This window comes from Pelodiscus sinensis, chromosome 4, assembly GCF_049634645.1.
Source record: "Pelodiscus sinensis isolate JC-2024 chromosome 4, ASM4963464v1, whole genome shotgun sequence".
Classification (NCBI taxonomy): Eukaryota; Metazoa; Chordata; order Testudines; family Trionychidae; genus Pelodiscus; species Pelodiscus sinensis.
In genome coordinates, this window is record NC_134714.1 from 67,775,849 (window position 1) to 67,799,643 (window position 23,795).

General features: G+C 42.0%; 1 protein-coding gene across 5 annotated transcripts in view; it reads right to left on the bottom strand.

The window, feature by feature from the left end:
• PSEN1 (presenilin 1) overlaps positions 1 to 23,795 on the bottom strand; it is a 61,724-nt gene that overhangs the window by 18,907 nt on the left and 19,022 nt on the right. For all 5 annotated transcript variants that reach the window (XM_014576287.3, XM_014576283.3, XM_014576284.3 and 2 more), the window contains 5 exons: positions 23,187 to 23,440; positions 21,833 to 21,974; positions 16,668 to 16,735; positions 15,427 to 15,647; positions 3,706 to 3,804 (listed from right to left, as the gene is read on the bottom strand). In XM_014576287.3, coding sequence (XP_014431773.1) covers positions 3,706 to 3,804; positions 15,427 to 15,647; positions 16,668 to 16,735; positions 21,833 to 21,974; positions 23,187 to 23,440 — 784 coding nt within the window. The remainder of the gene's footprint in view (positions 1 to 3,705; positions 3,805 to 15,426; positions 15,648 to 16,667; positions 16,736 to 21,832; positions 21,975 to 23,186; positions 23,441 to 23,795) is intronic.

The following is a 23,795-nucleotide window of genomic DNA, read 5'->3' on the forward strand; positions in this document are numbered from 1 at the left end:
TCTACCCCTCCCCTTTCTATATTTGGGACGGCAATATCCAGGTAATAAACTGCATTTATCATGCACTTCAAGCCAGCATTTAACACACTGATCTTTAATAATGGTCTTTTTTTTTTTTTTTAAATCTTGGATACAAACATGCAGTTCTCCTTTAACAACTACTGTCTTCCATTCAATTGTCCAAGTAGTTATAGCTTGCCTGCTGTAGAGCCTTTCAGATGGTCTCAAACCATTCTTTTCCCAAAAACAAAACAAAACACCTCACAACATCCCTTCAAGATAGGTGTCAGCCCCATTTTATATAAGACAACCGAGGAATAGAGAAATTAAATGACCTGCCCAGGACCAGAGAGAGTTAATGTCAGAACTAGGAAAAGACAACTCCTGACTCTCTGGAATTCCACAAGAGCACAGGGCCTCCCCTAATTGTTCGGAATCTTACATATTTCAACACAACAAGAAAGCTGACTGGGTAAATGATTTGACCAGATAATCTGAATGTATCCAGTATGACTGAACAGTGCTTAAAAAGTTCTATATGCTCCCATGAACCATAGATCAATAGGCAAGGTAAGCAGGAATCCCCACTGGTGTAATTCTCCAGTAGGAAGTCTAGCCTCAGCCCCAGCTGCTGGTGAGAGAGAGGAAGCTATTACTACGGTGGATCCCACTATGGTGCTGTGTTTTGTTGGTTTTTTTTTAAATCAGTTTCAGTTTAAAATATGGTTGCTGGGAGAAATAACTCTTCCCACACTTGCAGAGATTCTTAGCTGCTGCAGGTGGATGTCCCAGGCACTTCACCTTCATCTGCCATTTTAGTTTCTGTTCCTCCTCCTCTTTCAAATCAGAGATTTTCTGAGCAGCTGCAAACTAAAATTTGTTGATTCTTTGCAATTTCACAGCTGCTTCCAGGCTGGTGAAGAGCAGCAGTGAAAGGTGACCAGATTTGTGCTAGTTTTACATTTCTGTTGTTTAGTGGAGCTGGGTGAATAATGGATCCCTTTGGTTCTACTTGAGGAAAATCTAAAAATTTGGGAAAATGCTGGTGAATTTCAACCCAAAAAGTTTGTTTCCGGGCATTTTTAAATGCCAGATTCACAAAACTGCCAGAAGAGACTGTGGTCCCAACCATGTAACTTATAGCTCAGTGATTAGGACTCTCACACAATGTGTGTGGGTCTGGGATTCAATTCCCCCATTTGCTTACTATGGAGTGGGGACTTGATCTTGACTCTTTCCATGCTCCCAGGAGAGTGCCCAGATTAGAGGATATCCTGGGAAAGGCTTCTCTCCTGTTGAAGCTGTCCCACTTTATACAAAATATTTGAATACAGGCAGTCCCCGAGTTATGCGGATCCGACTTATGTCGGATCCATAGTTACGAACGGGGCCGTCTCCCTGGTCTCCAGCAGACCAGGGAGAGGAAGCAAAGCGGCGGAGCACGTGGGCAGCGGACAACCCAGATGCGTCTGGGCTGTCCGCTGCCCGCGTGTTCCGCCGCTTTGCTCCCCGTCCCCCTGGTCTGCAGACCAGGGAGACGGGGAGCAAAGCAGAGCAAAGCCGCGGAGCCTGAGGGCAGCAGGACAGCCACGGCGCGTCTGGGCTGTCCCACTGTCCCCGTGCTCTGCGGCTTTGCTCCGGACACCTGTGGTACAGCAGCTGGGGCGCTGCCAGTTGGTCCCGTAGCGCCGCTCTGGGCGCCACTGGACCAACCCGGCAGCACCCCAGCTGCTCTGCCCCAGGCGTCCTGATTCAGCCACTGCTGGTCAGTTTCAGCAGCGGCTGAATCAGGACGCCTGGGGCAGAGCAGCTTGGGTGCTGCTGGGTTGGTCCAGTAGCGCCGAGGAGCGGCGGCGCTACTGGACCAACCCAGCAGCACCCCAGCTGCTCTGCCCCAGGCGTCCCCAAGTCAGCCCTGGGCTTCCTGGAATCAGCCGCTGATCAGTTTCAGCAGCAGCTGACTTGGTGATGCCTGGGGTTTTTAAGTTGAATCTGTGTGTACGTCAGAACTGGCGTCCAGATTCAGCCACTGTTGAAACTGATCAGTTTCAGCAGCGGCTGAATCTGGACGCCAGTTCCGACTTACATACAGATTCAACTTAAGAACAAACCTACAGTCCCTATCTTGTACGTAACGCGGGGACTGCCTGTAGTTATTGCAACATACAGAGAAACAATGAATCACTCTATGTGTCAGTGGTTTGGGGACTCACCTGGGACATGGGAAATCCAAGTTCAAATGATTGCTCAAAGGCATAATTATTTATAAAAGGTGGAACTGTTTTAACAGGAGACTGAGAAAGACCACACCAAAATATCCCAGAATGTAACAACCTATGGTAGTTAGATAGGAGAGAAGAAAAGACCCAAGTTCAAATCCCAATTCCTGTTCCCAGGCTGGGGGAGGGACTGAACTAGGGATGTTAAATTTAGAACAACGGACTAATTGAATAATCAATGCAATTTTCATCGACTTTCCTTTGAAGTACCCTACAGTTGTTGCTACACTAAGGTGAAAGTGATGCAGGGAGCACTGGGCCAGTGCGGGAATGATTGAGTCCTCCACTAGCCCCTTGATCTCTGCAGCGTTTTAAAGCAGCAGCACCGCGTGGAGCCAGGGGTCAGCGGGGGAGTCCCCAGCTGACCCTGGGCTCCATGCAGAGTAGCTGCTTTGAAATGCTGCATGGGGTTCCTCACGGCATTTCAAAGCGGCGCCACCATGTGGAGCTGAGGTCAGCTGGAGTCCCCAGCTGGCGCCAGCTCCACGTGGTGTTTCAAAGCGGCAGCGCCATGCAGAACCCGGGGTCAGCGGGGAGTCCCTGGCTCCACACAGAGCTGCTGCTCTGAAGCCACTCCTCCTCGCCTCCCACCTCCACCTGCTGCTTCTTTCTGATAGATGCAGCAAGGAGAAGGGGGGAGGGGAGGAAACGGCCAATTGGCTTTTACTTATCAGACAGTCGACTAGTCTTTCACATCCCTAGACTGAACACAGGAGTCTCGTGTATTAGGTGAGCGCTTTAAACTTTGATCTAAAAGTTACAAAATGGGCACCCCTCCGTCCCCCAGAGACTTTGTGAATCTACCTTAAAGAAGTTTTTTTTGTTAAAATTAGTCTGCAAATGTGTCAAAAATCACAAATAATTTCAGCTGAAACTGAGCAACACCAGAGGCAGATACACACACACAAAACAAAATAGCAAGACCATTCTTAGCAGGTTATTCCTCTCAACTATAAGCTAGAAATATACTTTTAAAAAGTCTGAAGAAAATCTACTGCTTGCAGGAATTCATTGTATATAGAGTCTCCACACAAGCATCTACATTCCCTGTGGCGAGGGGACTGTTCAAGTCCTGCAAATGGACAAATATTTCTAAATAGAATCAAAACCTATCCTAAGCATGGTTGATTTACATTCTACTGACACTGTTTTGGCCACACCAGGATCCTTTACTATTTTTTCCATTTTCATTTAAAAATAAAACATGTGCTGTTTTTATCTTGGGATATCTGATAAGAAACAGGTTCCAGGGTTCTGAGCCAACAGCAAACCAAGAATTAAGACCTAAGGAAATGAACTGTGATCTCCAGCTGCACATGCAACAGAGCATATTAAAGGAAAGGAAGTCAAGGGTATGATTACATCTCTTTTATTCAAGGTCAGGCAGGAGATTAGAAATCTAAAAACCTTAATAAAAGATACTTACAGGAGTAAACAAGCGCTGGGAAGAGTGTTTCATTTCTCTCTTGAGCTGTTTCAACCAACATACGAAGAGGGCCTTTAGGACATAGGACAGCAACTAGATCTGCAAGAGAAAGCACATAGAAAAGATCCTGAACAGCAGTATTATAAGGGCTTGACTTCTTTAAAAAAAATAAAATAAAATTGTGAGAGAGTGGCTGCAGAATTTGGTAATAGGCTACCCTCCAGGATACTACCTGGAATCTAAACTTGGTTAGTGAGTTTGCACCAGTCCAGTTGTCAATGTTAAGATACAAGTTCTGTGGATATAGATTATCTGATGTAAATATAGTTGATAATTTATTATATCTAAATTATGTGGCAGGGAGCCACTGCTCTTCAATCCCTCTTCCCCACTCCCTACATTCCTCAAGTCTACTGCCACATTTACAGCCTGAAGATCAGGTATACAGAGATGCCAGTGCATGCCCCACTGTAGGTGGTGAGAAACTGACTGGTCAGAAATATGGGACTTTGGCATATCACATAAGTTTTCCATATTTAACAGGTGTGTAAAAGCCTGGTTCTCCTTGGTCTTTGCGTGTTTCCAGGAGTCTGTTGCTCTCTATTCATTTTAGGTACTTACCTAAGCTCACCACAGAAGTGAATAAATGCTTGTTTAATGTGGTTTTCCCCACAACATGTCTACGAAGCAGGGCAGTGCTACTATCCCTGTTTCAAAGACTGAGAACTTAGGCATACAGATGGTGAGTGACATGCACATGCTCATTCAGAAACTCTGTGGCTGAGCAGGGAATGGAACATTTAGTACCAGAACAGTGCCATAACCACTGGCCATCTCTGCTGGCTCCAGTCATCGGGACACACCTCTGAGGTCCACAGGGAAAAGAGCTCTACTCACACTAAAGGATTTTAGGAGTAAGGATGCTTGTATTCTGTGGCAAGCTAAACAAACTGTACGGCAAGACTCCATGGTTTCTCCAAGAAACTGGAAATTGTTGCAAATTCCGATAAATTCAAATTCTAGAAATTTCAATAAGTTAAGAAAGAATGTCAATACACTAATTAACATGTAGCTGGAGATCATTGGATATCAATGCCACAGAGGAAACTGAGGCATAAATAAGCTTCACAATATTACAAAATGTTACCACTTTGTTACAGTCATTCATCTTGACAGGGAAACATATGCTGCAGCTGGTTGCATATATATAGTGACACTACTGTCATGACCTTTGTAAAAACTCTTGGAGCTGATGAAAGCCCAAAACTGCTTTGTACTAGAGATGCTTTGAGTCCACCATGAAATGCAGGTATTTCTTGAGTACTTGGCAGATTTCTGTGTGAAAACAAGTGTCCTTAAAACCAGTTGCTCTAGTTCAAAGAGGAGATTACAGCAACCAGGGTAATCGACCTGAACTCTGAGTGATGAACATATATAAAAAACTGTCTGAGGTCCAGGATAGGTCTCCAGTCCCACTTCTTGGGGATGAAGACGTATTTGAAGTAAAAGCCTTTCCCTTTGTGTTGAGGTGGTACCGATTCTATTGTTTCTAGTTGGATTAGAGAGTCCAATACCGGTTTGGGGAATGCCTTACAAGAGGAATCCCTGAAGAAGGCTGGAGAATGCACACGTTGAAGAAGGGGTAGACAATAATTCAATGGTATATCCCAGTGTTTCTCAAACTGTGCTCCGCAGAGCCTCAGGGTTCCATGAGACATCTCCAGGGGCTCCACGAGGTTGACAAACTGTAAATATCGATAGGTACAACACATACAATTATGCTGGGGGGGCCTCATAAATTTGTACACATGTAAAGGGCTCCAGAGCCCAAAAAGTTTGAGATCCGCTGGTGTATCCCATGCAGATGTTGTCTAAGACAATGCGTCCAAAGTTAAACAGTGCCACATTGGAAGAAAATAGGCTAGATCGCCTCCAAAAGGGTTGGGGGAGGACTGGTTGATTGATCCTGATTGTCCCTGTCAGAAGGGTTGAGTCTGGAGAGGGAACTGTGGTGGTGGAGCAGGATCTGCTTCATTGTACACCTTTTGGTGCTCTCTCGGTGGCTCACAGGCCTTTTGGTGGCAGAGTGGTATGGCACTGGCTGCTGTCTGTGTATGGAAGTTCAGAATATTTTCTGAGAGGGGCTGGGATGTACTTTTCCAAGGGACAGTGAGTGGAGTGATTTGTCATAGTTCCTTTACTGAATAAGCTGTTACCCTTGAAGGGGGGATTTTTTGTAGTGGCATGAGAAAGTTGTATTCCAATACAGACGCCAAGCAGATTGCAGTATGGAAGAGTAGGATAGCAAAGGAAAAGCATTTTTTGTCAAATAGATGCAGCTTCTTGGAATCCTGATCTGAAGACATGGAAGGCTTGGGCACAGTTGTTGGTGTGATTCCACTGGTGCAAAGCTGAGTACTCTTTACTGGCCTTACATACTTTTGAGTTCTGTTTCAGAACTGTGGAAGCTCCTGGTCCATTAGCACAAGCCCTTGCTCCGTGTGAGCTCCAGGTCCATCTATCCCAGAGAATGGAGTTTCATTCAGTCCCAAAAGGGTGAAAAGGGAGGGGGGAAGGCTTGATGTCAACTTCAAGGGCTTATGAGACTACTTGTCCATCTTCACATAACCTTTCTCTATCATGTTCATGCTTCCTTTTGACATCTCAGACCTGCTGGAGGGACCCATCAGTGCTGGAGAGGCACTGATTGGAGATGCTGGTCAATGCTGTGGCAAGTGGGAAGGGCATGGGTCTGATAAAGGACTCATGGAGAACTCCATCACGTGCTTGTGGAATCTGAACTCCCAGGACTGCCTAGTACAAATAGTAGAAAGTAAGAGTGTATGGCAGATCTCACACTTCAGTAGGATGTGAGATTTCTTGAGGCAGCTGATTGCTTATCAGGAACACTCAATGGTGGGCAAGGTAAGGCTTGAAGCCTAGGACGTTGGGCATAAGCACCTTGGATGGGAAGCAGGGAATAAAAGTGAGGAAACTCTTCCAGTTCCCACCAAAATACAATCTAAAAAGCACTAATTAGTAAAATAACTAGAACTATTATCAACGCTAGAGCAGAAGCCAGATGGCTAATGGCACAAAAGTTTCTGTCCTAAACTACAGGTGGCACAAAGGAACTGGCGAGACTGTCAGTCTGCTCTGCCCCTTGTGCCCTCATTTTGAAGCACAAGAAAACAATGTGCTGGCACAGACTAATGGACACTCCTATTCACAAGTTTCTATTCATGGGTTCATGGAGCACGTGGACCCATGGTGAATACCCATCTGAACCAGAACTCAAAAAAGTGCACATAAACCAAGTATCCATTTGTAATTTGTCTTCTTGTTCCATATTCCTTACTGTTTGTTACCCATAACTTGCCATATCTACAGTTACAAGTTCTTTAGGGTAGGGAAGATGCACTTACTATTTTTAAAAATTACAGTTCTCTATACAACTACTCTTGGCTATTTACAAAAGTAAGTAAAAGTCTGCCTGGGTCATGTTTGGTTCATATTTAGAAGACTCTCTTTGAAACCCCAGATGGTCATAATTACAATGCAGCTGTATAATTGCAGTATATATGGAGACCGGTCTATAACAAAAGCTCAAACTGCCACTGTTGTTCTATAGCATTAAACAATCTAGTTCCATGTACTAATTAGCTGTTAAGAGACAAGCTAGTGTAAAAATATTGTTGCTAAATAAGACCCGTAAGTCAAAAATATAAAATTATTCTCAAATACAAAGCTATGCAACTGCGAGATTCAGCGCCTTAAAATTCAAGAGTATATTACCAGTAGCTTTTCTTTACAGAAGTCTAACCCTAAATAAAGAGAGGTCTATGAGGCAATGCAAAATCAACATAATCATTAGATATGAAAAATCAACAAAAGCTTTGTTGTGCAAGCACATTTTATAAGGTCATTTTGGTTCTCTAAGATAACAGTTCAACTTAAGAGAATAGATAAATGTAGCTTACAGGATATTTTATAGAATGTGCTAGTCTCACACAGGCTGTCAATCTGCCTGTTCCCACCTGAACAAGAGAAACCATGAATATTTATATAGGAAGAGATTGAAAAAAAACCTAATAATCCCAGGGTTGTTTAACTTGAAAACGGAGTGTTAGCAAGGATTTGAATGAGGTACTCAAAATGACGAGCAGCATAATGAAATATAAGCAACCTCCTTTTTTTTAATCAAGTCCTCTGGTTCTTGTACTTTGAACAATGAATGAAAAGTAAAAATAAATATAAAATCAAAAGTACTCATTTAACCATACATAATTACCAATAAAAAGGGTCATAATATAGAAATGGGAATATTAGGATGATGGGCACTGTAAATGCTCAGGGAGATTAGAGAGGTTACATAAACAAGAAAACCCAATAATAAATAATAATAATAATAATAATAATAGAGGGATTTCAACTGTTCCCGTACTGACTGGGAACATGTCACCTCAGGACAGGACGGGATGCAGATATAAAATCTGTGGACACCATTAATAACTGCTTTTTCGAGCAGCTAGTCCTAAAACCCTCAAGGGAAGACATAATTCTTGATTTAGTCTTAAGTAGAACACAGGATCTGACCTAAGAGGGGAATACAGCAGAACTCCTCATTAACTGCCATCATAATGTAACTGAAGTTAACAACATCACTGGGGGAGAAGGGGAAAACAAACAAAAACCAAAAAAACAAAAAAATCAAGAAACTCATCACGGTAGCTTTTAACTTCAAAAAGGGGAACGACACAAAAATGAGTAAGCTAAATAAACAAAAATTAAAAGGAACAGTCATAAGAGTAAAATGCCTGCAGACAGCATGGAAACCATTGAAAAACACTGGAACAGACTCAAACTAAATAAAAAAACAAATAATAAAAAAACAGGAAAGACAACCAAAAAAAGTCACCATGTCTAAAAAGCAAAGTGGTTAGAGGCATCCTTTAAACCAGAGCTACTCAACTTTGGAAGCCCAAAGGCCACAATGATACTCACAGCACATGCTGAGGGCTGCAACTTAAATGCGGTTGCACATACATGCAACTATATATATATATATATATACACACACACACACACACACACACACACACACACACACACACACACACACACACACACACAAATATATGCAAATAGCTTATTTCACACTGCCGAGCATAAGAACGGCCATACTAGAGATGTTAAAGACTAGTCAACTATCAGATAAGCATTTACTTATTGGATAATCTTTTGACTAGTTGATTCTGCCCCCCTGCCGCCTCTAGGAGACAGAGGCAACAAAGGAGGGGAGGACCTTATCAAAGGGGCAGCTGCTGCACAGCTGATCCATGGATCAGCTGTGAGGCAGCTGCCCCTTTAAAACACTGCCTCCACACATTTCAAAGGGGCATCAGTGGAGCCTGGGGTCAGCTGGGGATTCCCCAGCTGAATCCCGGGCTCTGCGCGGCACTTCCCTAGAAGCAGGTGGGTTCCAGGGAAGTACTGTGTGGAACCTGGGGTTAGCTGGAGAGACCTCAGCTGATCCCCAGGCTTCTAGCAGCATGCAGCATAGCACGTAGCCTGGAGTTAGCGGGGGACTCCATGGCTTCGGAGTGCACAAAAGCTCCCACTGGAATCTCCTGTGCATGTCAAAGCAGACACCCGTGTGCAGCCTGGAGTCAGCGGGACTTCCCACGGGCCCCGGGCTGTACGCGGAGTTCCGCGTTCCTCCTTTGAAATGTACAAAAGCCCCAGCGGGAGGAATGTGGAAGTGCCTATAGACTACTCGACTAGTCAATTAACCGCATTTTAACATCCTCAGGCCATACTGGGTCAGACCAAAGGACCATCCAACCCAGTATCCAGTCCGCCAACAGTGGCCAATACCAGATCCGTCCCTTGTCATCCACCTCCAGAGAAACAAGGCTAAGGACACCATTCCTACCCATCCTGGCTAATAGCCTAACCTCCACAAATCTATCTAGCTTTTTTTTGAACCCTGTTAAAGTTCTAGCCTTAACCGCATCCTCTGGCAAAAAGTTCCACAGGATGACTGTGCGCTAAGTGAAGAAAAACTTCCTTTTGTTTGTTTTAAACCTGCTGCCTATTAATTTCATTTGGTGACCCCTAGTTCTTTTATTGTGGGACTACATAAATAACTTTTATTTAATTCACATTTTCCATACCAGTCATGATTTTATAGACTTCTATCATATCCCCCTTTAGTCTCCTCTTTTCTAAGCTGAAAAGTCCAAGTCTTTTTTATCTCTCTTCATATACGACCCATTCCAAACCCCTAATCATTTTTGTTGCCCTTTTCTGAATCTTTTCCAATGCCAATATATCTTTTATGAGATGAGGCGACCACATCCGTACACAGTACTCAAGATGTAGGCATATCATAGTTTTATATAGAGGCAATAAGATATTTTCTGTCTTATTCTCTATCCTTTTTTAATGACTCCTAACATTCTATTTGCTTTTTTGATTGCCTCTGCACACTGAGTGGATGTTTTCAAAGAACTATCCACAATGATTCCAAGATCTTTCTCTGAGTGGTTGTAGCCAAACTAGTCCCCATCATATTGTATATATAGTTGGGATTATTTTTTCCAATGTGAATACAAAGCACTTCCCACAATGCCGTGACATTCCTGGCCCCTCCTCCCTTGAGGGGGCTAGAAATGTTGACACCGTGTACCCGTCTGTTCCTGCCAACCTGTTTGCTTGTGTCTTTCAGTGCTCACCCTGCCTGAGAGAAGCCTCGCCATGTTCAAAGGATCCCATGTGCAGGCTGCATGTTGAGCCCCAAGTAAACCCAAACCACACTGCAGGCCGCAAACAAAGGGGAAGCAGACCACATGTGGCCCATGTGTTGAGCAGCCCTGCTTTAAACCAGGAGTGGGTCAGAGGTCGCACACAAGTGAGAAGCAAAAATCCCCCCCAAACCCTCACTGACGTGGCCCCCAACTGAGGAGAAAGACATTCCCCACATTCCCCTCGCACACCAGAGCCTAGGTGGGCCTAGGCTAGTAGATTGTGTGCTCCAACCCCATGGTGGAGTGGGAGGGGAGGCTGGAGCTCCTTTCCCCCACAATGTTGGGGGGGGGAGCCCTGAGCTTCAGGGGCCAGATCCAGGAAAGCCAGGGGCCACATCTGGTCCCCAGCCCTTAGGTTCCCCAACTCTGCTTCAAATACTGGAAGACAAATCCTGCTGGAAACAGAAGCCAAGTGTAAAAATAAAATTATGGAGGCCAAAAATAAAATATGAACAGCAGCTACCCAAAAGAAAAGAAAACTTATAGCAATTTTTTTTCCAAGTGCAGCAGAAACAACACCCCTCAAAGAATTCAGTTCAGCCACTTGTCCATCGAGGTGCTAAAGCACCACTTAATGAAGAGAAGGCCATTATAGAGCACAACCTTCTTTATTATAGAGGATGTGAGGAAGAGTCCCATACCCAAGTCGTTAGTTTTAGGTGACAATACTGAGTACCGTATATACTCGAGTATAAGCCGAGTTTTTCAGCACAGTTTTTGTGCTGAAAAATGCCCCCCTCGGCTTATACTCGAGTCAGCCTCCTGCTCGCGGGCGGGCTCAGCGCGTCTCTGCCGCCGGCCGGGTCTAGACGCGTGAGCCCGGAGCTCTGGCCCCCCAGCCCCTGCCCTCCTGACCCTCTCAGCCCCCCTGTCCCCTTGTCCCCCCCAACCCCTGTCTCCTCGTCCCCCCCAGCCCCTGCCCTCCTGGCCCTCCCGGCCCCCCTGTCCTCTTGTCCCCCCAAGCCCCTGCCCTCCTGGCCCTCCCGGCCCCCCTGTCCTCTTGTCCCCCCAAGCCCCTGCCCCCTCGGCCCCCCAGCCCCTGCCCTCCTGGCCCCCCAGCCCCTGCCTGCCCGGCACCATGGGCCCTTGCCGCGTGGGAGGAAGGGCGTTTGGGGCCGTTCGCCATGACGCTCGGGTGCAGCGCTGAGCTTGGGAACAGCTGAGCTCGGGACCAGCCGCTGCTCCCTGCTCCCCCTGCCCTCCCCTCCCGTGGTAAAATCCAGCCAGCACCGGCACCCGCTCCCCCCGCTGGCTCATTGGCCCATCGATGCCCGGCTCTGGTCTCTCACAGTCCCCCCCCCCCCCCGCTGGCTCGTTTAGAGGGGGCTCGTTGGCAGGCAAGGGGGCCGGAACGTGGGGGCTGCGGGGCGGGGGCTGAGCTGGTTGGGCCGAGTGTCCGAGCGTCTCTGATAGATACCGAGATTTTATTGGTATCTATCTTCATTTTTTACATTTACCAGTAGCTGCCTCATTTCCTACCCTAGGCTTATACTCGAGTCAATATTTTTTCCCAGTTCTTTGGGGTAAAATTAGGTGCCTCGGCTTATATTTGGGCCGGCTTATACTCGAGTATATACGGTAACTGTGCTAGTTTAAGATGTCAATAGGGGTGGTTTAGGAAAAAAACCTGATAAATAGTAAAAAGTGACCAGAATCAGATGGTGTTCTGAAAGAACTCTAATATAAAACTGCAGAACTACTACTAGAGGCATGCAACCTATCACTTATATCGACTTCTGTACCAGAAGACTGGAGCATAGTTAATGGAATATATTCATTTTTAAAAAAAGACTCCAGAGGTGATCCTGGCAATTACATACCATTAAGCCTAACTTCAGCATCAGGGCAATCGTTGAAGCTACTATAAAGAACATAAATTATCAGATACATAGATTAATATATGTTATGTTGGGGAACAGTCAACACAGCTTCTGCAAAGGAAAATCATGTCTCACCAAAATATTAGAATTATCTTAGGGAGCCAAACTTATGAGGACAAGGGTGATTCAGCTTACCTAAAAACCTTTGATAAGGTCCCTCACAAACTGCTCTTAAGCAAACTAAGTAGTCATGGGATAAGAGGGAAGGCCATCACTACGATAAGTAACTGGTTAAAAGAGAAAACAAAGGGTAGGAAAAAATCATAAGTTTCACAATGGAAAGATATAAACCTAGGATCACCCAAGGATCTGTGTTGGGACAAGTGCTGTCCAACATATTCATATATGATCTGGAAAAAAGGCAAACTGATGTGGCAAAATTTGCAGTTCATTAACTACTATAGATAGTTAAATCTCAAGCTGCCGGAAAAGAACTACAAAGGGATCTAACTAATCTGGGTGACTGAGCAACAAAAATGGCAGATAAAATTCAGCGTTGCTAACAGTAAGTAATGTACAATGGAAAACAGTCACACTTATGCACTCAAAATGATGAAGTGTAAATTAGCTGTTACCACTCAAGAAAGATCTTGGCATCATTGTGGATAGTTCTCTGACACCGTGCACTGGCTGTAAAAAAAGCTAACAGAACATTAGGAAGCATTAGCAAAGGGATCAATAAGACGACCCTAAAATACCCTACTGATCATCATATAAATCTATGGATGAATACAGATGCCTGGATGCATTGAATGCTCTGTGCATTCTGATTACAAAAGCAAAAACAAACAAACCAAAACCAAAACCACACACACACCACAAACAACCACCACCATGTGCATTGGAAATAGAGAAGGGCAACAACAAATATGAAAGCTATTGCATACCACTCATTAGAGAAGAGATTAAAGGAGGACTATTCAAATAAAAACTATTCAGTTTATCAAAGAGATGAATAGGGGTGGATATGACAGAGGTCTAAAAATCATGAATGGTGTGGATAAAGTGAATAAGGAAGTCTTATTTATCCATTCACATTACGCAAGAACCAGGGCACCCAATGAAATGAACAGGTAGTAGTTCTAAAAACAAATGTAAGGAAGTACTTCTTCACACACTGCACTAACCCTTTGGAACTCATTGTTAGAAGATGTGAAGGACAAAAGTATAACTGGGTAATAAAAACAATGGCTAGATAAGTTCATGAAATATAGGTTCATCAGTGGCTATTGGCCAAAACGGTCAGGGATGCAATCCTCTGCTCTGGGTGACCACAAACTGCTAGATCAGACTGGACAAGAAGAGAGAGATCATGAATCCTTTTCTGTTCATTCCTTCCCACGCCTCTGGTACTGGCTGTAGTTAAAACAGGAAATTAGCCAAGAGCAAAATACTACCGCCGGATTTTTAAAAGAATGACTAGTAATGGCAAGTTGGGGAAGAAACAGGAGATTCTCAGTGAGGCTATGACTACACTATAAGCAAAAGACGTGACTCACATCTTTGTGCTAGCTCAATGGGAGCTAGCATTAGTGTAACTAGTAACACAGACGTTGTAGTAAGCGCAGCAGTAACAAGGCTAAGCTATGCTTAATACACACCCATCTAAACCCTGTGGATAGATATTTGGCATGGCTAAGCCATGTTACCACTACTGCTATACTAATTTTAGCGCGCTCTCAGAGATAGAAAAAGTATGTGTACGGGAGCGAAGAATCACACACGTAGTGCTACATGTAGATGTAGCCTGAGGAAGATCAACCTCCCACATCTCAATTATGGGTCCCCTTCATTTGTTACTGAAGTATTGCAATTTCAGAGTCAGGTTTGTGTCTCAGTTGCATATAGATTATTATTAGATCCACACTGCTTTCCTCCCTCCCAGCCATTTGTGGCTAATCAGGTGTTTGCAGCTTTTTCTTTTGGATTCTAACCTTGCTCTGTCACCTGACATTTAGCCTCCTGCAATGCCCTCTACCGGAGTGAAATCTTAAATCCATCTGAAGCCATAAGCAATGTGGAATGCAGCAGCCTACTTGCTAAAAGCACTACACTGCTGGGAGCACAACAGCAGTGCTCCATATGCATAAGCAGAACAGTAGCTGCAGTCAACCAAGGCACACAAGCTGGAGCTCCCTCACCATATGAGATGGGGATCTGCTTATGGGGCTGTCAGTATGCAACTCCTTAATCTTGGAATTCACCCTTACTGGGTTGAAAATAGCCCAAATGTTGTGACCTTCAAGTCACACTGTGAAGACTATCTTCCTTGCACTAGCAGTTAGGGAAGGCTATGATGCCAAGGGTGGGGTTTCCTTTGGGAACATGAGGGGTGGGGATTATTAATAATAATAATTATTATTATTAATAATATAATTGCCTATTTTGTGTCAGGCAGGAATTGCTGCTGTTTGTTATTGTTATGGAATATATTTGACATGGATGGCACAGTCCTGTCTACACAACTTATGTAGTTTAAAGTGAAATACATAAAATCTTATAACTGCTAATACTTGAGTTCACACAAGATGAGATAGAGGAACTTAATAAGCATTTGACCTGAGAAGGCCAAGGAAGACTCTCCTCACCTCATTTATAGTTTGGATCAACTATCTAGCACTGTGTGTAAAAGGGGCATTTTCACCTTCCTCTGAGGCATGAGGTACCTAAGGACAATGTTGGCCTAACATGGACAAAGGGCTGCTCAAGTCTGATTAATCCTATATTCCTACAAATATGGGAAAAAAAACCCAGACCCTCATCTTTACCACTATCAGGGAATTTCAGACTAGGTATCCATCTGCAATTACAATTCACTTCTGTGTTTTAAAATCAATTCAAATTCTTACCCATGGGTCAGATGTAAGGGAACACAATCTGGTCCCTGGAATTTGAGTAAGACATTTTAGCAAAACCTTTGTCCTGACTGTGTTTAGACTCTGGGCTTTATGTCTGATCAAACAGAAGGAAGAAGTGAAAGGAGAAAGACAGAGTGCCATCGACATAGTTGATATCATGTTTTACGGTCTTACCATAAACTGAAATTACCGCGAGGATAAGCCATGCAGTCCATTCAGGAAGGTATTTAATGAACACCAGGGCCATGAGAGCACTGATCATAATGAGATATGCTTGCTGGAGCCGGAGTGGGCCTTTCCAGTGAATGCAGATCATTCCCACCACGCCAAAGTTCCAGATCATAAGCGCGAGGGTAATGTAATCCATGGCAACATTATAGGTTTTAAAAACCTCACTGAAACATTTAAGAAAAAGAGATTAGATAAAGAAAACAGTCGTCTGTTTTCCTAAAGCAAAGGGGAAAAACACAGGTGGCAAACTTTAGCATCAGATTTTAAAACTTTATGCTCAATGTTGTGACAAACAAAGCTGCTCTTTTATTACATCACAATTAGATCTGACAACTCAAAGAAAAGGTTAGCTTTTTGAGGAAAAGGTAGTTTTACATGGAGTATTTCATTTGAACTATTTCAGATTTACTGTTCAGTTTTCTGCAGTACAGTCTTCCTTTGACTTTCTCATTTCCTTCTCAGTCATATATCAAAAAGCTGCCAGCAAATGCGAAGGATCTTGACTAACCTATGATCCTCCATTTTATAAATAAATTAACACAAAACAAAACAAAATCCTGGCGTACAAATGAATGCTAGCTTGCTGGAATGTTAATTAGACACATGGTACCACTTTGTCAAATACGCAAGGGAAACTGGCTGTAGCATGCATGCTTCAGCTTCTCAGAGATTGTCCTGGGAACTAATAAACTGATTTTTTTTTTAAATTAAGAGAACAAAATATTCTGTGAAATAATTATATTTAGGAAGTTTAAATGATTATGGAAAAAACTACCTTGGTACTTTCCCCAGTACTACAGGGTACTTTCCAAGTCATTGGTAACTTCCTCTAGCCTGAGAAAAATCAGTGCTTGAGCTTGCTGATGATACAGAATACTGTTAAATGGTCATTCGTGATGAGATGCTGATGTGCTGCTTCAGGATATGGCTTACAGAGCAAGCACAAACCCTAGAAACAGGAGTCTATTAGTTGTAGATGCAAGTGCATAACTTCCATTAGATATAAACCAAAGTGTGTTTTTCCATGCAGAGCTGAATCCTTTCAGTGGAACAAGTCTTTAGATTGTTCCCAAATAAACACTCTTTGCATGGCTGACCCATACCAATTACCACAGTGGAATATGGGCAATTGTTTACACATGCTTATGGTAAAGAGACAGAAATTGAAACTCTTGTAGACTTACCCCAAGTAGATGAATGAGAAAAAGAAAAGCAGCAATAGAGAAGAAATTATAAGCCACCCATGGATCACCTAAAAGAGAGAGAGATATCAATAAAGATCTCCATTTCAAATCTTACAAGTTTCAGATTCATAAGCAGGATATAGCAATATCTGAGCCATTGTTCAGAATATCATTTATACATGACCCCATCCAGCCTCTCTAAGAGGCCAATATTAATACCTGGTGGTTAGAGCAGGGGAATGAGATTCAGAAGTCTTCGGCTCCATACCTTACTCTGTGCTGATACATTGATTTTGGCTAGTCCCTTGACCTCTGTGCCCGAGTTACCCATTTTTAAAATGGTGACACTACATAACCCATCCATTGAAAATTGCTTTGGGATCCTTGAATAAAAGGGTGGTGTACAAGTGCAAAGTCATGTAAGGAATGAATGAATGAATGAATGAATGAATGAATGAATGAATGAATGAATGAATGAATGAATGAAGGAAAGTAAACAGCGTTAGCATTTGCCCTTTGTATAGAATAAAACACACCTAACCTGAGTGAACTATACCATTGATTTTCAAAGTATGGGTCGTGACCCAGTTCTGGGTTGCAGAAAGTCAGGGACTGGGTCGCCTTGCTGTAGGGTGACAAGATGACCAGTAGGGGTGCTACAGCCAGCTTCCTGCCTGTCCTGGCACTGCAAACTGTGCTGCACCTTTGAAGCGGTCAGCAGCAGGTACAGCTCCTAGGTGGAGATGAGTAGCCAACTCTCAAGTTAAAAAAGCAAAACTAGCCAAATAATTAAGACAATCCTATTTCAAACCAAGCCCAAATTGAGCTCCATCCATTTTTGCTTGACAATACCGTGTGACAAACCAGGAACCGGCCAATGAAAATGTGAAGCCAGAGGTTGGGGTGGGAGCCGCCTGTGGAGCTGGACTTATTGATGGCCACTTCCAGGATGCAGTGTGGTCCACTATGCCAGGACAGGCAGGAAGTCATCCTTTTCATCCCACTGCAACACTGAGTGGGAGCCACCAGAGGTAAGCCTCTGCCCCAACAATCTCCTGGTCCCAGCCATGAGCACTCAAACCCAGAAACACCTCCTGTACCCCAAACTCCTCATCCCCAGTTCTATCCCATAGCCTGCAACCGCAGACAGAGCTTATACCCCTGTAACCTACCGCCCCACCCCAAAGCCTTCACCTACTCTACCCTCAACCCCTTATCCCTGTGGCCCCACCCTGGAGCCTGCACTCTAATCAAACAATATAATTATGCTGGGTCACAGGCATCACAATTTTCTTCAACTGGGTCACGAGAAAAGAAAAGTTTTAAAACCACTGATCTATACACATCACACAATTAGATAGTAAAATAGGTCACCATGTATATCAATAAGACAACAGTGTGTTGAGACTGAAGCCTAGCAAAACCTACATGTATTTAACAAAAAAAACAAAACAAACAAAAAAAACGAACCTTGTTTTAAAGAGTAAACATAACTTAGGGACAAGCCCTTCATACTCATGTCCCAGACTAAAAACAAAGTTTGAAGAGAATTTGGAAAGCCCTATAACTATGATCATATCTGAATGGACAGGCTTCAAGACGACAAAATGCTAGATTTCCTAAGTACCTGATTACAAAAAACAAAGTTCTGAAATGCCATATCAAACTGGTAGCAAATCATCCAAAACCTAGGGAAAAAGAAATAGAAGAGATCTTTCAAACATGAATGAAGGAGGGAAACAGTCTCTTCAGAAAAACAGATTCCTAGAACGGTAAGAAAATAAAAAACTCCAACTTGCTAAAGACTTTAGGTAAATTCTGGCCTTAAGAGGAGAACCTTTGAGGTGCAATGAGATATGAAATAAGTTAAAAAAAGAAATATTTTATTCTGTAGACAAGGAACCTCACATACAAAGTAAGACATGGACCCCACATCTAGTTTAAATTTCTTTGCAGACAAAGAAGTCAGAAGTAATTTATAGTACTTGCTTGAACTGGGTATAAAATGGCGTAAGAAATCCTACCTGTGCTAAAGCCAGATTCAGAACAGAATTTACTGCTAAAAATAACTATACATGCAAGAAAACTTGATCTTTCTGAATTGCAATGTTTTTTTCCATATTTACATCTTTGTGAGGAGTTTATATTGGACTTTAAACTTTTAAAACAATAAAAAAAATTATGAAATGTAATGTGTAACCTCAAAGATTATTTCTGTTTCATGTACGTAGAATAAATATCAGTGAAACATCAACAACCTTCTAACAAAAGAGAGTCAAGTTTCAAATATATTTTTCATAAATGTGTTCAGAATCCTCTGCAGCATTGCTTCCACTTTTGTTTTTTTCCTTTGAACCATTCTTTACCATGCATCTAAATAAAACCTCAAGATTCATTGGCAAGCCTGAGTGACCTCACAGGTAGGTCTCTTTATCAGAGAGTCTTCTCAAAAAATAAAACCTCTGGAGCTTTTCTTTGGCATTAAGCATTCTGTTTTTAATGCTATTGGCAGGGAAGATGTCAAATTTCTGTCACCACTGTAACAAAGGGAAGAATTTTGAAGTTTGGGGTCAACAGGAAAATGAAAGAGAAACAGCTTTACAAATAATGCATATGGCTACATATACATTCTGACAGAACAGAAGAGTGGATTTTATTGTTAAAAACTTCGATGGACAGGATATGTTAAAAATAAAGAAAGAAATTAGAAATAAGAAAACCCCAAAGAAAACTGTCCCAGTGCCTAGGAAGAGAGGAGACCAGGAGGTAGTGTGCCTGAATACTGATGTTCTGTTCTAGCAAAAGAGCTGGTCTGTTCTACTTAACAAATGCCAAACAGTGCATTACTCTAAGGCAGTGGTTCTCAACAAGAGGTACACAAGTAGTACATCAACTCACCTAGATATTTGCCTAGCTTTACAACAGACTACATAAAAAGCTCTAGCAAGGTCAGTACAAAATAAAATTGCATACGACTCATTTATACTGTTCTATACTATATACTAAAATACAAGTACAATATTTATATTACAATTAATTTACTTTACAAAATATGTAGCAAAAATGAGAACCCTATTCAATTTTTCAGTAATAGTATGCTGTGACACTCTTGTATTTTTATGTTTGATTTTGTAAGCAAATAGTTTTTAAGTGAGGAGGTGAAACTTGAGGGTACACAAAACAAATCAGACTCCTGAAGGGGATTCTGTAATCTGGAAAGGTTGAAAGCCACTGCTCTAAGACCCTAATAAGTACATGTATAAATGTTGCAGTAACTACTGTGAGTAGCCTCACTGAACCACCTACCTGAAACAGTTAGGTGAATCAGAATACTTTCCACACCAGTTATTTGTTCCCTCCTCTTCCCCCCTCCACATTATAAGGCTTTCAAAACCACCTGTCCTTTTCTCAGAAGTTTCTCAACACATTTTATGGGACAGACAATTGTTATCCAACATATTTCATAACATGTCATGGCAAGTTTCTTGACTTCTGATTAAAAACATTCCCATGTCTCACCTGACAACAGCTCCTACACTAACTGATTTGTTGCTACAGAGTCAGCCTGCCTGTTAAAACCTGAATAAAAGTGAATTGCCAAGGTTTGCAAAATACAGGGAATTAAATCTGGAGCTCTGTCAGTAAAGAATTTGCTTTAACAGAGTAAAATATGGGGGAATTAAGGTAAAAATAAAAGTGAATGAAAAAAAAAGCAGCGACTTAGACAAGCTGAGAAGAGATGTTTTCTGGTTGTGAGTCAGGATCTGAAATCAGGACTTGTTCCGTAACCTCATGCAAGACACTTCACATTTGGCCTTCAATTTTTCCATTTGGAAAATTGGGATAATTTCCCTACCTCAAAGGTGTTTTTTCAGACATAATGCCTCAATAAAAGGCACTACAGATGACCAAAGCAGATAAGCATATCGCCACCATTTGGGATGTCAAATATTGCTTTGTTAGAAATTTGTTTCTGTTCATTGAAAAGTAGACTAACAATGATTCTCTACATACTCAGCAGAAAACCAGATTTATGTTCAGCAACTGGTTTCCTGGATTTTGCAGCACTTTGGTGCAGAAGGCTGGAGATATTGTGTTAGCGTCATTTACATTGAAAAATTCAACATTTTTCATAAAACAAATATGAAAATAGATACTATCACTGCCAAAGCTCCAGTATTTATTTTTTCAGTTTTATGCAGTTTATAAATTTACTTTATGATATGCTAGTGATTTTTGTAATTATAGGGCATAACTACACTGTGGAAGTGGCTAAGGGGAAGCTAGTGGGTTTGGCAGCTTGGTAAGTGCAAGTGAGGCTTTTGACATTTGGGGAGACCCAAGAGACAGTTTGGGATTGTGGGTTTAAGCACAACAGTTGGCTGTTTCTACTAAAATGACCAACAGTGAAATAATGTAAATAACTTTTAAACTATCGGTTAGGTTTTTTGAGTTAAGTGAGCCATTCTAACAAATAGGAAAATGAACACCTCATAAAACTTGCTCCAGAGTGTCTGCAGGATCAAGCAGATGCCATTGCCTCTATCAAAATGTGGCAACATTTTCAAAAGACTATTTTTTACAGCGTCACTGCAAGTTAGCAACTCCTCCCCAAAAATCACAGAAGTTGAAACTAAATGTTGTGGCAAGGAGTGAATTTGACAGCAAATTCACATATACTCAAGGGTTTGACTAAAAGACAGTATGTCATTTTGTTATTCCACATCCTCTTTACTGACGATTAAAGGAAAAAAGCACGATCACCGGGCCAAATGTAGCCCATACCTACAAGCATAACATAGAGCTTTGACATATGGAGACTCTAGGTTATAGCAAGTTAATGTGACCCTCATCTAGACTAAGTTTGAGCTCTCATTAACAATAGTATTATGTATTTTTTGAGCCCTGATTGCAAGTGACATACTGTCACCCTACAAAAAATGTCTCTTGAAGTGCATTTTATTATTGGTAATGCCTTGTGCACTTTTATTCCATGCAAGACTACGTACTACCTGGCCCATTCTCCTCCAAAAACTAAAGCAGGGAACCTCTGCAACTGGTGCTGCTAGTTTAGTTACACATGATTGCTCTTTTCATGAGAGTGCATTTAAATGAATAATAAAACATTAGCATAATTAATTAGCAATAGGGGTATATGTGCTCACCTTATAGCACCTGTATTTATAAAGCACAACCAGGAGTATGGTCATAACAATTATGACACTGATCATGATGGTAGCATTGAGAATAGAGTTCAGGGCTCTCTGTCCCACAGTCTCTGTATCTTCAGTGAATGGAGTGTAGATACTACAATACAGACCAAAAAAAAAAAAAAAAAGGGAAATGAAATTCCAATCTATACACCACATAAATGTTGTCTAGATAAAAGCCCACGATCAATACGTAGATATGTAAAGCCAATTTCCCTTTTGAAGTCTCAGCACTTATCTCTCAAATCAAGGTTACAAAAAGGACAGTTATTTTCTGCTTAGTAAGAGAGCAACCCAAATTTAAAAACTATTTTTATAGCATGCAAGTAAATGTAAATTAGGTCACACTAAGTATAGTTTGGCCTTTGTGCACACACCATCTAGTGGATATTCAATAAAACACAACACAAACATAAACATGAAAAGAACAGAGCAGGAATTAGATTTTCTGTTCCATGGGAAATTCCTAGAGTTAATAAAAAAAATCTGTTCCAAACACACAAAATAGCAAGACTTCCTAACCTAATGAAATTGAAAACAGTAATTTTAGATCACATAATGTTTTGTTCTGATTTTAACATATAATACACATTTTGAAGCCACAAACCAAATACGTTTTGCCATTATCAAAAAGTTGTCAGTCCCCCTCTCCCACACAAAATGATTTTTTGTTACATTCAACATGTCCACAAAATATTTTTCCACTGGAAAATGCAGATCTGTTGAAAGTGAAACATTCTATTGGACATTTCTGGGCAGCTCTTACTAATGAACTTATTTCTTTGTCCACAAGCAACATAAGCAAACCTCAAACCCTACATACATATGGATGTTCATAAAATTCTCATTTTTCCTTCTCTAATAAAGCTTTAATTTTTAACGGAATGCAACTTTCATGTATGGTGCTCTGAATTGAGTCCATACCATGTAAACCTCACAGAAAGGCACAAAATATTAATAAGTGAAAGGTCAGGATTCAGATTGAAGTAAAGGCAAACAAATGATCTTTAGAGGTACTCCTACGGGGGAGAGATGAAATTATTGACAAAGCTCTAGTGGTGAAACCTGAAGTTCCTCTTTGTAAGTCCTTTAACTTACACCAGTACAAGAAAAATTGGCTTGGCCTGGTAGGAGAAACCAGTCTGGATGAGTCTCCAGGGTGACAGGAGCTGGGAACATAGCTGAAAATAGGGCTGGGCTTGGGCTACAGAAAAGGTCAGTGGATAACATAAGTACTTGAAGGTGTGCAGACACAGAGTAAAGAAAAGGATCTTCAGTAGACCCAAACAATAATAAAAAGGATACATACAGCTGTCCATCTTTTCGTGTATAAAAGCTGACTGACTTGATGGTTGCAACAACTACCACCATGCAAAGTGTGACAGGTACAAAAAGCATAATCACATGCTTTGCCCCATATTTCAAAGTCAACTCCTCATCTTCTTCCTCCTGTTCCACCACTTGCTGCGTGCTATTCTGTGGTTGCCCGTTAGTCTCTGATTCGGGGTTGTCATTACGCCTTCGTTCACAATTATCATGGCGCCGCCTCTCACTGTTGTCATTCTGCAAGATAAGAAATTCCATTTCTGTAAGCATCTGTCTGCCATATTCTATATGCTAAGGCAAGGAGGCTGTGGAGTGGGAAATGCACACTTTACTATTTACTGTCATATTGCTTCAGCAGCAAGGACCTAAACAACAGCATTTACAATCAATGTTCCCTATAATCTTTTCCATCCATGCATGGGCTAAATTTTTATGTGGACCAAGACATGTGTAAATGTATACCACCAGTAGAAACAAAAAACCTACGTGCACGCACTCTGATAATCAGCTTAGGAGCATTTGAAAAGCCAAATGGCCACACAATAGCATTGCTTACAGGGAATACTGTTTACCATATACTGCATGAGAACTG